At 39.9% G+C, this 12483-nt stretch overlaps 1 protein-coding gene across 1 annotated transcript in view; it reads left to right on the top strand.

The window, feature by feature from the left end:
- LOC147008755 (plexin-D1-like) overlaps nucleotides 1–12483 on the top strand; it is a 237618-nt gene that overhangs the window by 70970 nt on the left and 154165 nt on the right. The window contains exon 4 of the mRNA XM_085864192.1: nucleotides 10326–10454. Coding sequence (XP_085720318.1) covers nucleotides 10326–10454 — 129 coding nt within the window. The remainder of the gene's footprint in view (nucleotides 1–10325; nucleotides 10455–12483) is intronic.

Raw genomic sequence — 12483 nt, 5'->3', positions numbered from 1 at the left:
GAACCAGTTGAAAGTGGGTAAAGCCCCAAGGATCTGTGGCATCCATGCTGAACTTCTCAAGGCTGGTGGAAATGCTGTAATGGTATCGTTGCATGCAGTTCTGTACTCTGTTAGGAACACAGGCATCAACGCAACTGACTGGAAAAGGGGCCTTGTTGTCCCTCGCTGGAAAGGGAAGGGTGATCGCCAGGACTGCAGCAACTACCGAGGGGTGACGCTGCTCTCATGGGCCGAGTAATGTCTTTGCTCGGATAATTATTGATTGGAATCGCCACCATCTGCTTGAGCACCAGCACCCAGAGCATGATTATGCATACATACATATATGTATATATATATGTATATGTATATATATGTATATATATATATATATATGTATATGTATATATATGTATATATATATATATATATATGTAAATATTGGGTCGCCGAAATAGGTGACCCTTATTGTCAGTAATTCTGTCTGTTTGTTTGGATGTTTGTTCGTTTGTCATAAGCATAATTGGTAGTAAACGTGAGTGGTTTTGACCAAACTCGGGTGGTAGGTACATCTTATGACCTAGTGCTTTGAAAATTGTGATGGTTGCTAGGGACGCTTTCGTTCCCCAGCAACAACCGAAAAACATTCAAAATCGGTACCGTTCACGCGAAATCAATTCCGAAAGCCATTATCCCACGTAGGGTTATGAAATTTGGCACGAATGATCTACAGGTGATGCTCTATCAAATATATTCCGGTTTTTGTGATATATGGAATACTTTACCTGCAGCGCCCCCTACAATTAGGGTATTGGCGAAAATTGAAGGCCCCCTAGCGACCAGGTGAGTGCATCGATATGAATGAAACTTTGCAGGTTCATGGTACTCAATGAGTACTACAACTTTGCCTCAGGACATATTGACCAATTTGCTTAGGTCAGGGGTCAAAGGTCAATTAGTGCAAAAATCGATAATATGCGAGAGCTGGAGGTGCCTTTGCGCCAAATGCTACTCCTCCTCGGGTTATGGTCGGATGGTCATGAAAATTCACACTAATCGTCTGGAATACATTGTGCACAAACGATCGAGCCGGATTTTCGATTTAGATCTTTGTTCACCCACAGCACCCCCTCAAGCTTTGGGGATTTCCGATTTCAAACCGCATTTTCGGTACTTTTCATTCAAATGGATACCGAGTAGTTATCAGTAGTTGGAACTGGATGAGATTTGATATGCATAATCTTAAGGTGATTCCCTATCTGCTATATGACATCCATTTTGCTCTATATCTTATAGTTTCCATGCTCGGCGACCAATCGCCGCCTGCCGGCTTGTGTGTGTATATATATATATATATATATATATATATATATATATATATATATATATATATATGTATATATATATATATATATATATATATGTATGTATATATATATATATATATATGTATGTATATATACATATATATATATATGTATGTATATATACATATATATATATATATATGTATGTATATATACATATATATATATATATATATATATATATGTATGTATATATACATATATATATATACATATATATATATATATATATATATATATATATATATATATATGTATATATATATATATATTTATATATAAATATATATACACACACACACACACACACACACACACACACACACACACACACACACACACACACACACACACACACACACACACACACACACACACACACACACACACACTACCGGTCAAAAGTTTTGGAACACCCCCATTTATCCAGTTTTTACTGAAATTTAAGCAGTTTAATGTTTCAATGTACTCTGAAATTAAAGCTTAGAACAAACAAACAATTGCAGATAAAAAAATAAATCAAGGAATCGTTTTGTTGAACAAAATTTAATCTAAATTTTTGACTCGTAAAAGTAGCCGCCTTTTGCAGATATAACAGCCGAACATACTCGTGGCATTCTTTCTTCAATGGAAATCAAATATTGTTTGGAAAGTTCTTCCCAACACTGTTGCAGAAGTTCCCACAAATGTGTTGCACTTGTAGTTTGCTTTGCTTTCACCATAATGTCCAGTTCATCCCAAACCAGCTCGATGGGGTTCAAGTCTGGAGACTGTGCTGGCCATTCCTTGATTTGAAGCCTACCGTCTTGTTCTTTTCTTCTGAGGTAGTTCTGACATAGCCTGTAGGTATGTTTTGGGTCGTTATTTTGCTGTAGGATGAACCCCTGATCAACTAGGCATAGACCAGAGGGTATTGCATGGCGCTGCAAAATGCTGTGGTAGTCCTTGTGGTTCAGGGTGCCAGTCACTCTGTGCAAGTCGCCAACTCTGGATCCAGCAAAAGAGGATCCAGCAAAAGTCGCCAACCGCCAATCATCATGCTTCCTCCTCCATGTTTGACAGTTGGTGTCACGCACTGAGGAATCATCCTTTTGCCTACTCATTCATCCTTTTACCTACGCAGGTACAAAAACCCTGCGTGATGAACCGAAGATTTCAAATTTTGATTCATCATTCCAAAAGACCTTCTTCCAGTTTTCAGTAGTCCACTGGTGGTGCTTCATGGCCCAAGCAAGCCTCTTTTTCGTATTTTGCCATATTAGCAATGGCTTTCTTATTGCCACTCGACCTATCAAACCTGCAGCTTTAAAGTCTTCTCTTCACAGTTGAAACTGAGACTTCCTCACTTCGGCCAGTGTTAAGCTGTGTTTGAAGCTGCTGTCCTGTGAGCCGCCTGTCACACAAGCTGTTGACTGTCAGAAATTTGTCTTCTGATTGTGTTGTGGCTTTGGGTCTGCCAGACCTCTTCCTGTCAGAGTTTCCTTCAGTTTCCAAGTGCCTTTTGATGGTGTAGGAAACTGTACTCACTGACAATTTGGCTTATTTGCAACTTCTCTAAAGGAAAGACCTCCACTTTTAAGGGTTATAATGGTCTGTCTGCCTTCCTTTGTTAATTGTCTTTTTCTCGCCATTATGATAGCAATATACGACTTCCTGAAGTACAATATTGTCCAAATAATGCTTCAGAGGGTGGAGCAACACAGTCTGTTCCAACACTGCTTTTATACAGACAGAGAGTTTGTAACTAATCAACAAAAGTTGGGACACCTGGAGGAATTGTTTGAATCAACTTTCAAGGCTGAATTTATCTCCATTGCTGCAGAACAGCTGCAGTTGCAAACCCATTACTTGTTCCCTGAAAAGGGCCTTTTTTAACAACTCTGAAATTTACATTATTTTTCAGTTTTCGGGAACCTAAACTTTTTGGATTAAAATTGAGGATTTTAGAAATTTGGCCTTTGTTGACATTTTGGTCTATATTGACCTTATAGCCTATATTTACCTCAAAATTAATATGTGTTTGAATTCAGTAACCTGACATGAAAATGCTCTTCAAATTTCAAGTAAATCAGATGAAAATTAAGGATTTTAGAAAATTTTGCCTATTGACCTATGTTGACCTTTTGGCCTATGTTTACCTCAAAATTAGTATGTGGTGGAATTATTTGGCCTGATTTGCAAATGCTCTTCAAATTTCAAGTTAATTAGATTTAAAAAATACAGCCTATGTTGACTTTTTGGCCTATGTTGACCTTTTGGTCTATGTTGACCTTTTGGCCTATGTTTACATCAAAAGTAATAGATTGGTGACCTGATTTGCAAATGCTCTTCAAATTTTAAGTCAATCGGATGAAAATTGAGGATTTTAGAAAATTTGGCCCAATTTGGAACAAATTGGCCTTTTGGCCTAAGTTGATCTCAAAATTTACAGGCGGTTGAATTTAGCGACCTGATATGCAAATTGTCTTAAAATTTTAAGTCAATCAAATGAAAATTGACAATTTTAGAATCAATTTAAAAAATTGGCCTATTTTGGGTTGACCTTCTGGCCTTTGTTGACCTCTTCACCTAAGATAGCCTCAAAAGTAATAGGTGGTTGAATTCACTGACCTGATGTACAAATCCTGTTCAAATTTCAAGTCAATGGGATTAAATTTGAGGATTTTAGAGAATTTGGCTCAAATTGACCTATTGGCCTACGTAGACCTTTTTGGTCGACTGAATTTTTTGAAACTTCAATGCTGGACCGTCGCAGGGTCGGTGACATTAATCTCTGAAAATGTCAAAGGGGTCGGTTGAGCGGTTTGGGCTGGAGGCGATCTGTTCAAATTTCAAGTCATTGGGATTAAATTTGAGGATTTTAGAGAATTTGGCTCAAATTGACCTATTGGCCTACGTAGACCTTTTTGGTCGACTGAATTTTATGAAACTTCAATGCTGGACCGTCGCAGGGTCGGTGACATTAATCTCTGAAAATTTCAGAGCGGTCGGTTGAGCGGTTTGGGCTGGAGTACGATAGTACCATCCACTGCCTGTTGGATGAAGAGAATGCCATCATATCTTTTAGGGATGATTTACAGAAGATCTATGAAATGGGGCAGAAATGGAATGTCCTATTCACTCCTGAGAAATGCAAGGTCATGTCTCTCAGTAGATGATTTCTGAGTAAGCATCTTTCGGAGCTCTTTATGGGCACCAAGCCCCTGCAGTGAGTAGATGAGCTGGACAGACTTGGAGTCAGGTTCTCCCACAAACCTTGGCTTCCAGTTTCACATGAACTCCATTGCCATGAGAGCTGGACAAAGAGTGAGTGGCCTTCTTAGTATTGCTCCATATTTGGATCCACCTGGCTGAGCCCGAGTGTACAAAGCCCATGTCCAGAGCACAATGGAGTATGCTCCTGTCGCATGGATGTCTGCAGGTACCTAAGAAGCTGCTTGTATGATGTGCAATGTCATGCTGCACATATCATGAAGGCCCCTCTGCAGTAATTGAATATCGACCCATTACCACACAGGAAAACTGTAGCAGGTCTGGTTCTAATGTACAGACGACACACAGAGGAAGCTCCAGCACTTCTGAAGTCCATGATACTGTGGTTGAAAATTTCTTTTAAAATATTAACTTTATGTTTTTTTGTTTGACTGTGGCCCAATTAAGCCTAATGATTGATGTAACTTTGCAAATAAAGGTTTTTAGCCCATATAATAAATATATTAGTAAAACCTGGACGATAGACAATGATTGATTTCAAAGCTCATTTGAAACATGATTATGACATTCATTTTATGAGTATGTATTCTGTGTTCGGTATTAATTATACCCATGTATGAGTATTAATTGACTTCTTTGAAACTTGTGTGATTACAAACATGAGCCCCATGGACATGCATATAAGGTCCATGGGGACATAATTGATGCAGCTCTGTATTCTTATTGCTTCTTAAACTAATAGCTAACAACATACTTATGCTTTTAAATGCTTGCAAAAGTATAAAGTCTATTGCAAAGTATTGTAATTAACGAAAGTCGTTTTTGTCACCATATATGGAGTTGTTCACCAAGAAGGATCATGGGTAAAAGATCATCTGATCCAGAATTGAGGCAAATGAAAGTGTCTTTGTATTAAAAACGAAACATGTTTATCACGTCCTTGAAGAGAGGAAACAGCCCACATATACTGCCCTAAGGATAAGAGAGCCCTTTGTAATTCCCATGCTCGCACACAAACCATTTATGATGTTCTGCTAATTAAGAGACTGAGGAACATTGAGTGATATGTAGTTTTGCTAAGATAACGTGAACTGTTCTTTGTTCTACCCATGCCCCTCTTTCCCCCTTTCTATGCAAATAATTTTGCTATAAAGTCGGCTTGTGAATAGAACTCCGAGAGAAGGAAGTTCACAGTAGCTCATCTTGGTGTTGCTCTGTGAATTTGTTTCTTCCCGTGTACACATGAATAAATGGTTCAACTTGCACTGGAGTGACGTTCGACTCCGCTGGAGGTTCGAGTAATTTCACGACACTACTACCATCATGGACTCCAATAAGGTCCACCAGAGCAAGTGCCTCCTTTGGAAGCTATTTTGTGCAGGGTCTTATTGGCAAGACGGAGAGTGATCACTGGTCACTTGCTCAGTATGATCGTCCGTCGATGCCCGCACTAATACCTATTTGTACCAGCCTACCAGATGCCATTGTCGGTCACCAAACAACATCCGGGACTAAGGCTTTCTGCTCGAGAGCACACAAATATCTTAAAGCCGAACATACTTGTGATATTGTTCTTATACTTGATAATATTGTTGGGTTTTTTTCGTTTTTGTTTGTTTCATTTTGATATTTTGTTTTCATAGTATAAGTGGACACTGATTTTTGTTGTTAGTAAAAAAAAAACTTCCTCACCTTAACAATCAGGGCGTGGCCTCTACGGCAAAATACACACACATAACATTCACAGGGTGCCCAGTGGTCCCACATTTCCCACATTTTGCAAAATGTGTCCCACATTTTTGAAAAAATCGCACATTTCCCACATTTCCCACATTTTTGTCAGACCTTTAAAAATTGTAATGGCTTCAGCAGATTTTTTAGCATTGTTAAGCCCAAAAATCTGATTGGGTTTTGCACCCCTGGCCTCTGGAGCATTTTTTAAGGTGTCATTTAGTGCACTTTCAATCTTTCTGCTGTGGTAATAAATATAAATAATTGATGGATATCATGGTTATTATAAAATAACACATTTCTCTTCATTATCATGTTCACTGTGTCTGTGATGGTTTTTTAATGCTGAAAGTGTAAGACAACACCATATTGTGATTGCATATTTATAAATGACTATTAAAAGATGTACCATTTGAGGTACTTATTTGGAATACTGGTAATGCTGGTACATGTAATGTTAACATTATGAATGGTTTGAGAACCATAAAAGATGCAGTGACCCATAATGGAAAGGGTGAACCATGCCAAGTTCCAGTTACCAAATCGATGCTGGAGAGTGTGCGCCAAGCACATAGGAAATACAAAGCAGATAGAGATGCAAAACAGGTGATGGAGAAACAGAAGCTAAAAAAAGAAGCTGAAGAAAAAGAGCAGCAAAAAGCAAAGGATCAGATGGAGCTCCAAAAGACTGAGGAGAAAAAACTCAGGGAACAGAAGGACAGACTTCAACTAGACCTGAAAACAGCTGATAAACTTGTGGCTGAAGCGAATGAACGTCTGAAGAAAGCTCTGGCATCAAAATCTCAAAGAATGGTAGAAATTTGTGCAGCTCAGGCCCTCCTTGAATTAGGACATAATAAGCTGTCACAAACCAATTCCAGCTTGGAAAAATTGGAAAAAAAACTGTCTCAGTGCAGAAAAAGAAAATTGTAATGTGGGTGATCAGTGTGATCTGCCTCTCAGGTCAGGGTGATGGTGTTAGTGGTGATGGGAAATAAATGGAAACAGTCCTAATGTATTATATGTTTGAAGGAGTTAATCTGTTAAATCATAAACCATGTAAATAAGTTTCATTGTAATAAAGTTTTTTCATGGTTGCTATGATGACTTTGCTTTGTTCAGCCATTGAACCTGGCATCATGTATGGTATCACATTTATATATTATGTTATTTTGCATATGAATAGGGCTATTTTCACTTTGTAGCATTAAAGCCCTCACCGAAGTAAAACAGATTTATTTTCACATGTTATTTATAATTCAATGCCAGGGAAATGATTTTATGATTTTTTTTCTCCATAATAGAAATACTGTTTATATTTTATGTTCTAAAGCCCACTTGGCACTGATAGTTGTACTCGAGAATGTAACCAGTTTGAGTTATAACATCTTAAATAAAAAACTAAAGTGTTTTGAAAGTCCAATATTAATATGTGCTATATTTGCATAGTGTACACTCCTGAATTTGTGCATTTTAATTAAGATTACACTGAACAACAAAATTTTTTTACTGGAGATGTGTAAAGTGATTTAGACTAATTTGGATACGCTGATTTCAAAAATCATAACCGTTTTGCTGTATCACGTCAGGATTTTCAGTAACAGAAATATTCCCATTGCCTAGAAGTCAGGATTTCAATGAAATTTACAAAAATTCATTTATTCATTTATTTCATCATGAATGCTTCAAAATTATAGAAATTACAGAAAAACTCCACTAGAATGTAATTAAAAATGCTTTAGGCATTTGGCTTTGCGTTTGTGCTGCTCTGTGTCAGTTTCATGATGCAGGAACCAGCAGAAATCGCCCATCATGTTCGGGTTGTGCCGCCCTTGGTAACGCGTCTCCATGAGTGAAATCTCTTGGTGGAATCGCTCGCCGTGCTCGTCCGAGACTGCTCCCAAGTTGTCAGGGAAGAAGTTCAGGTGCTGGTGTAGGAAATGGATTTTCAGGGACATCCTGGAGCCAAGTTTCCTGAAGGACTCCAGCAGCTGCTGCACTATTTCTTCATAGTTGTCCGCGCGCTCGTTCCCCAAGAAGTTGTCCGTCACAGCTTTGAAGCTCCTCCACGCTGCCAGCTCTTTGGGGTTTAGAGTTGTCGGAAAAGTTTCGTCCTTCATAATCTGTCGGATTTGCGATCCAACAAAGACACCAGCCTTGATCTTGGCCTCCGACAAGGTGTTGCCAAACTTTTCCTTGAGGTAGAAAAACCCACGCCCATTCAGATCCATTGCCCGTACAAAACTTTTCATCAAGCCGAGCTTTATGTGGAGTGGTGGAAGGAAAACCTTGGCTGGGTCGACAAGGGCGACATGCTTCACGTTGTGTCGACCAGGTACATGCTCTTTTCGCTCTTCCCAATCTTTCTTCGTCCAGTGATTCTTGTCGTCTCTGCTATCCCAGAGACAAAGGAAGCACATGTATTTCGTGTAGCCTGACTGCAGCCCTAACAACAGCGCCACCACTTTCAAGTCTCCGCAGATGTGCCAGTTGAAGTCATTGTACTTGATGGAATCAAGCAGCTGCCGCATAGTCTCATAGGTCTCTGTCATGCCGAACGCGTGAGCCAATGGGACTGATGGTTTCTCGTTGCCATTGTGGAGCAAAACAGCCTTCAAGCTGTTCTTCCCCGAGTCGATGAAGAGGCGCCAGTCTGCAGGATCGTGATCACACCCAAGTTCTTTCAACAGACCATTGATGTCACTGCAGAATGTCATCGTGTCTTCCATCTCAAAGAACTCAGCCATGTCTCTGTGACGTGCTCTGAACAAGGATATCTTGGTGTTAGGTTCAAGTAGATTCCACTGCTGCAGCCTTGATCCAAGCAGCTCTGCCTTCGCCTTTGACAGCGAGAGATCTCTTACAAGATCATTTAAGTCTCCCTGGTTCAGAAGGTGTGATTCTTGAGTGTCGGGTTCAAAAGGTTCATCATCACCATCCTCTTCACCACTGCTTATAGCTATGTTCTGATCAGCTGGAGGTGTTGGAACGGGGTCCTCGTCATGAGGCACAGGTTTACGAGCAGAGACGCAGTCAGCGTACTTGATGTGACCTTTATTCTTCTTGTTGAAGCCGGCGATGCTTGTGCAGCAGAAATAACAATCATCATGATGATTCTGCGGCTCACGCCATATCATGGGCACCGCAAATGGCATGCTCGCGCGCTTGCCCACCAACCACTGAGTCAAGGTTGTGTGACAGCTTGTGCAGCAGATGTGTGGTGCCCAGCTCTGTTCTTGGTCCCCCACCTTACACCCGAAGTAGTGAAAGTAGGCGGCCTTCATTTTCACTGCTGTAGATATACTTCGCTGTTGATCTTTTTTGGTATACCGACCACAGACATAACAGAAGTTGTCAGGATGATTGGTACAGGAACGCCTACTCATCTTTATCTAAAAGAAAGAAATATAACACAAGTTAACAACAATTGTACGAAATAGACATGTTAAAGACATATGTAAATTTCATTGAAATCCTGACTTCTAGGCAATGGGAATATTTCTGTTCCTGAAAATTTTTGATTGATTGAAAATATGATTTTTGAAATCAGCGTACCCAAATTAGTCATAATCACTTTACACATCTCCAGTAAAATAATTTTTTTGAAATTTGTTGTTCAGTGTTACATATACTGTTATATACTGAAACATGTACTATAGTATAAAGGCTTTCATCAATGCTAACCTAATCATGAGGTATACATGATATTTATGCAACCATAGGCTATACATGTACTAAGTAAGATGATGTAACCATACAGACACAATATTGCTTCATGTCGAAGTTATTATGTATATTTTTAATTGAAATAGGTGGATATAGGATGTTTACTGCTTATAATGTTGATACCATACAATCTGAGCACCCTAATTAGTTTGATAGCTTTAACTGCATTCAAATTTTGAAATCCCACATTTTCCCACAAAAAATCCCATATTTTTTTTGGCAGTCACTGAGCACACTGCATTCAAAAACTCTTTGCTATTTCCTTGTCTTGAATAGTTCAGACCTCTTGCTTCCTGTGTGATGCTGCAGAGAGTGGAGAAAAACGATGGAAAGAGACTGTCAGAGAAAATAGAGATTGATCTGGGCACTCCAGTACTTCCAGGAATGGTTTTTGATCCCAAAGATGAGTCTATCATCTACGTGCTCACTACACAACAGGTAGTTTGCTTTCATGATGGGATTTTGCTTGTATAAATGATGAATTATATTGGCGGTGATGCTTGTGAAGCTGGTAAGGAGGATGCTACATTGGCAATGTTGATTATTGTCTTGTTTTTTGAAAGAGAATTAAGAATAGCTTTTCAAAACATGTTTTGGGATGGTTTGATTTGATAATCCAAATAACCTGAATCACATGCTTATCTTGTAAAAGTTCAGGCTGTATCCTTCATTCATGTCTGTCTCAAGTTGATTGTATCATTGCCAAATACTTAATGATACTGGATATGGTTGCTATTTATATATTTTAAACATTATATTGTTATGGATCGAGGCAGGGGATAAATGGGGTAAAGATTGGAATAGTTATTTCATAGTCCGTGTTACCATGAGTGCAATATAATTGTTGTGATTAAAGAGATGGATGGTGTCGAACACGGTGTTTATAAAGCTGTCCCTGCCCCAGTGTTTGTGTCGAAGCCTCATCTCCTTACCCCACTTCCTCCAAACTTGAACCTTGCCCATTGTGATCTGTCTTTAGGTGTAAACTTCCATACCTCCTTGGTGTTCCATGTTGTCTTGGTGTTCCACACCCCCCTGTTATTGTTCTTGACGGTGGTGACTTGTGGTGAGGACGAGCCCCACACCAGATAGCAGGACACAGCAGAACACACATGGGAATGCCACATGTGAGCAAGGTTCACGTCAGACAGGTTTCTCTTTGTCTTGTCACCTCTTTTCGATCTCTCTTGTCACCCAGAGTGTATGCGCTAAGGCCATATTGTTTAAGCTGTCAAGGTCCCAAGGAGAAGTGCGTAATTTATAATTCATTTGTTACAGTTTTGTATCACGGCAAGTTCAGCCGTGTCTTCTTTTTTTTTCTTACCCGTCCCATTTAGTGAAAATAAATCTTGCTTTTAAATGGGAACTTTTGTGATCATCATCCGAGAACTTCATTGCTAATCGAGAATTGGCAAATAAATCTGTTAGATAGGCCGTTTGGGTCCATGTATTGAGGAGCTTGTGAAAGTGAATCGCCTGTCGGCTCTCACTCGGCTATTCTTGTCAGGTTATTTGTCAGAAGTCGTGTTGTTCGAAACACCAATTCACGACCAAATTAACCCAGGCGGACTTGGAAACCTCGTCCCCTACCCACCTGGTGGCGCTATCATCATGAAGACCTGTGACCATTACAATATGAAGCAATTGAGGCTCATGGAAGAGTGAGGCAATAGAATGGAAAAGGCAACACTGCAACAAGCAAGGAAATGAATGAACAAGTGTGTCCACTCTCAGGAGAGCCAGAAAACAACATCTGTCCAACCTCAAGAATGAACTTTCAAACTTGTCTCCTGCCTCTAAAACCTGGTGGTGCCTTGTTAAGTCTGTATCTGGAGTATGCTTCCCTTCCATCTCTGCACTTACTTCAAATGGCACCACAGCCAATTATGCTCGTGAGAAGGCTGAATATCTCAATTCTGTATTTGCTTCGAAATATTGTGTCCCCAACCCTTCACTGTGTCCCCAACCCCTCAACACCTCATCTTTCCCTGTCGTACCCAAATTATGCTGGACTCTGTGTCTTTTGGACCTGAGAAGGTAGAGAAGGTTCTTTCAACCCTTGACTCTGACTCTACTGCTGAACCAGATGGCATCAGCTCATGTGTCCTAAAAACCTGCTCAGCTGCTCTTGCACATCCTCTCTCTGCCCTTTTCACCCTATCGTTTGTGCTGCATCATCTTCCATCTGCTAGGAAATTGGCCAACATCACTGCACTACAAAAACAGGAGCAAAAACTAATTCCCTAAACTACAGACCTATCAGCTTACTTCCAATCATCAGCAAGGTCATGGAATCCATCATCACAGTTGATATGAAATCCTTCCTTTTCTCCAACAACCTCATCTTGGATCACCAATTTGGTTTCAGACCATGTCACTCCACCTTGGACATGCTGCTTCTACTCTCCCAACAAGCGATGGGGGCTCTCAATGTCCAATCCGGAGGGCTCAATGTCCAATCCGGAGG

The sequence above is a fragment of the Eptatretus burgeri genome, chromosome 18, assembly GCF_056783735.1.
Source record: "Eptatretus burgeri isolate ZD-2024b chromosome 18, Ebu_testis_v1, whole genome shotgun sequence".
NCBI classification, from domain to species: Eukaryota; Metazoa; Chordata; class Myxini; order Myxiniformes; family Myxinidae; genus Eptatretus; species Eptatretus burgeri.
Note: the sequence above shows the minus strand (reverse complement) of the source record. Positions and strands in the feature narration are given on the sequence as shown.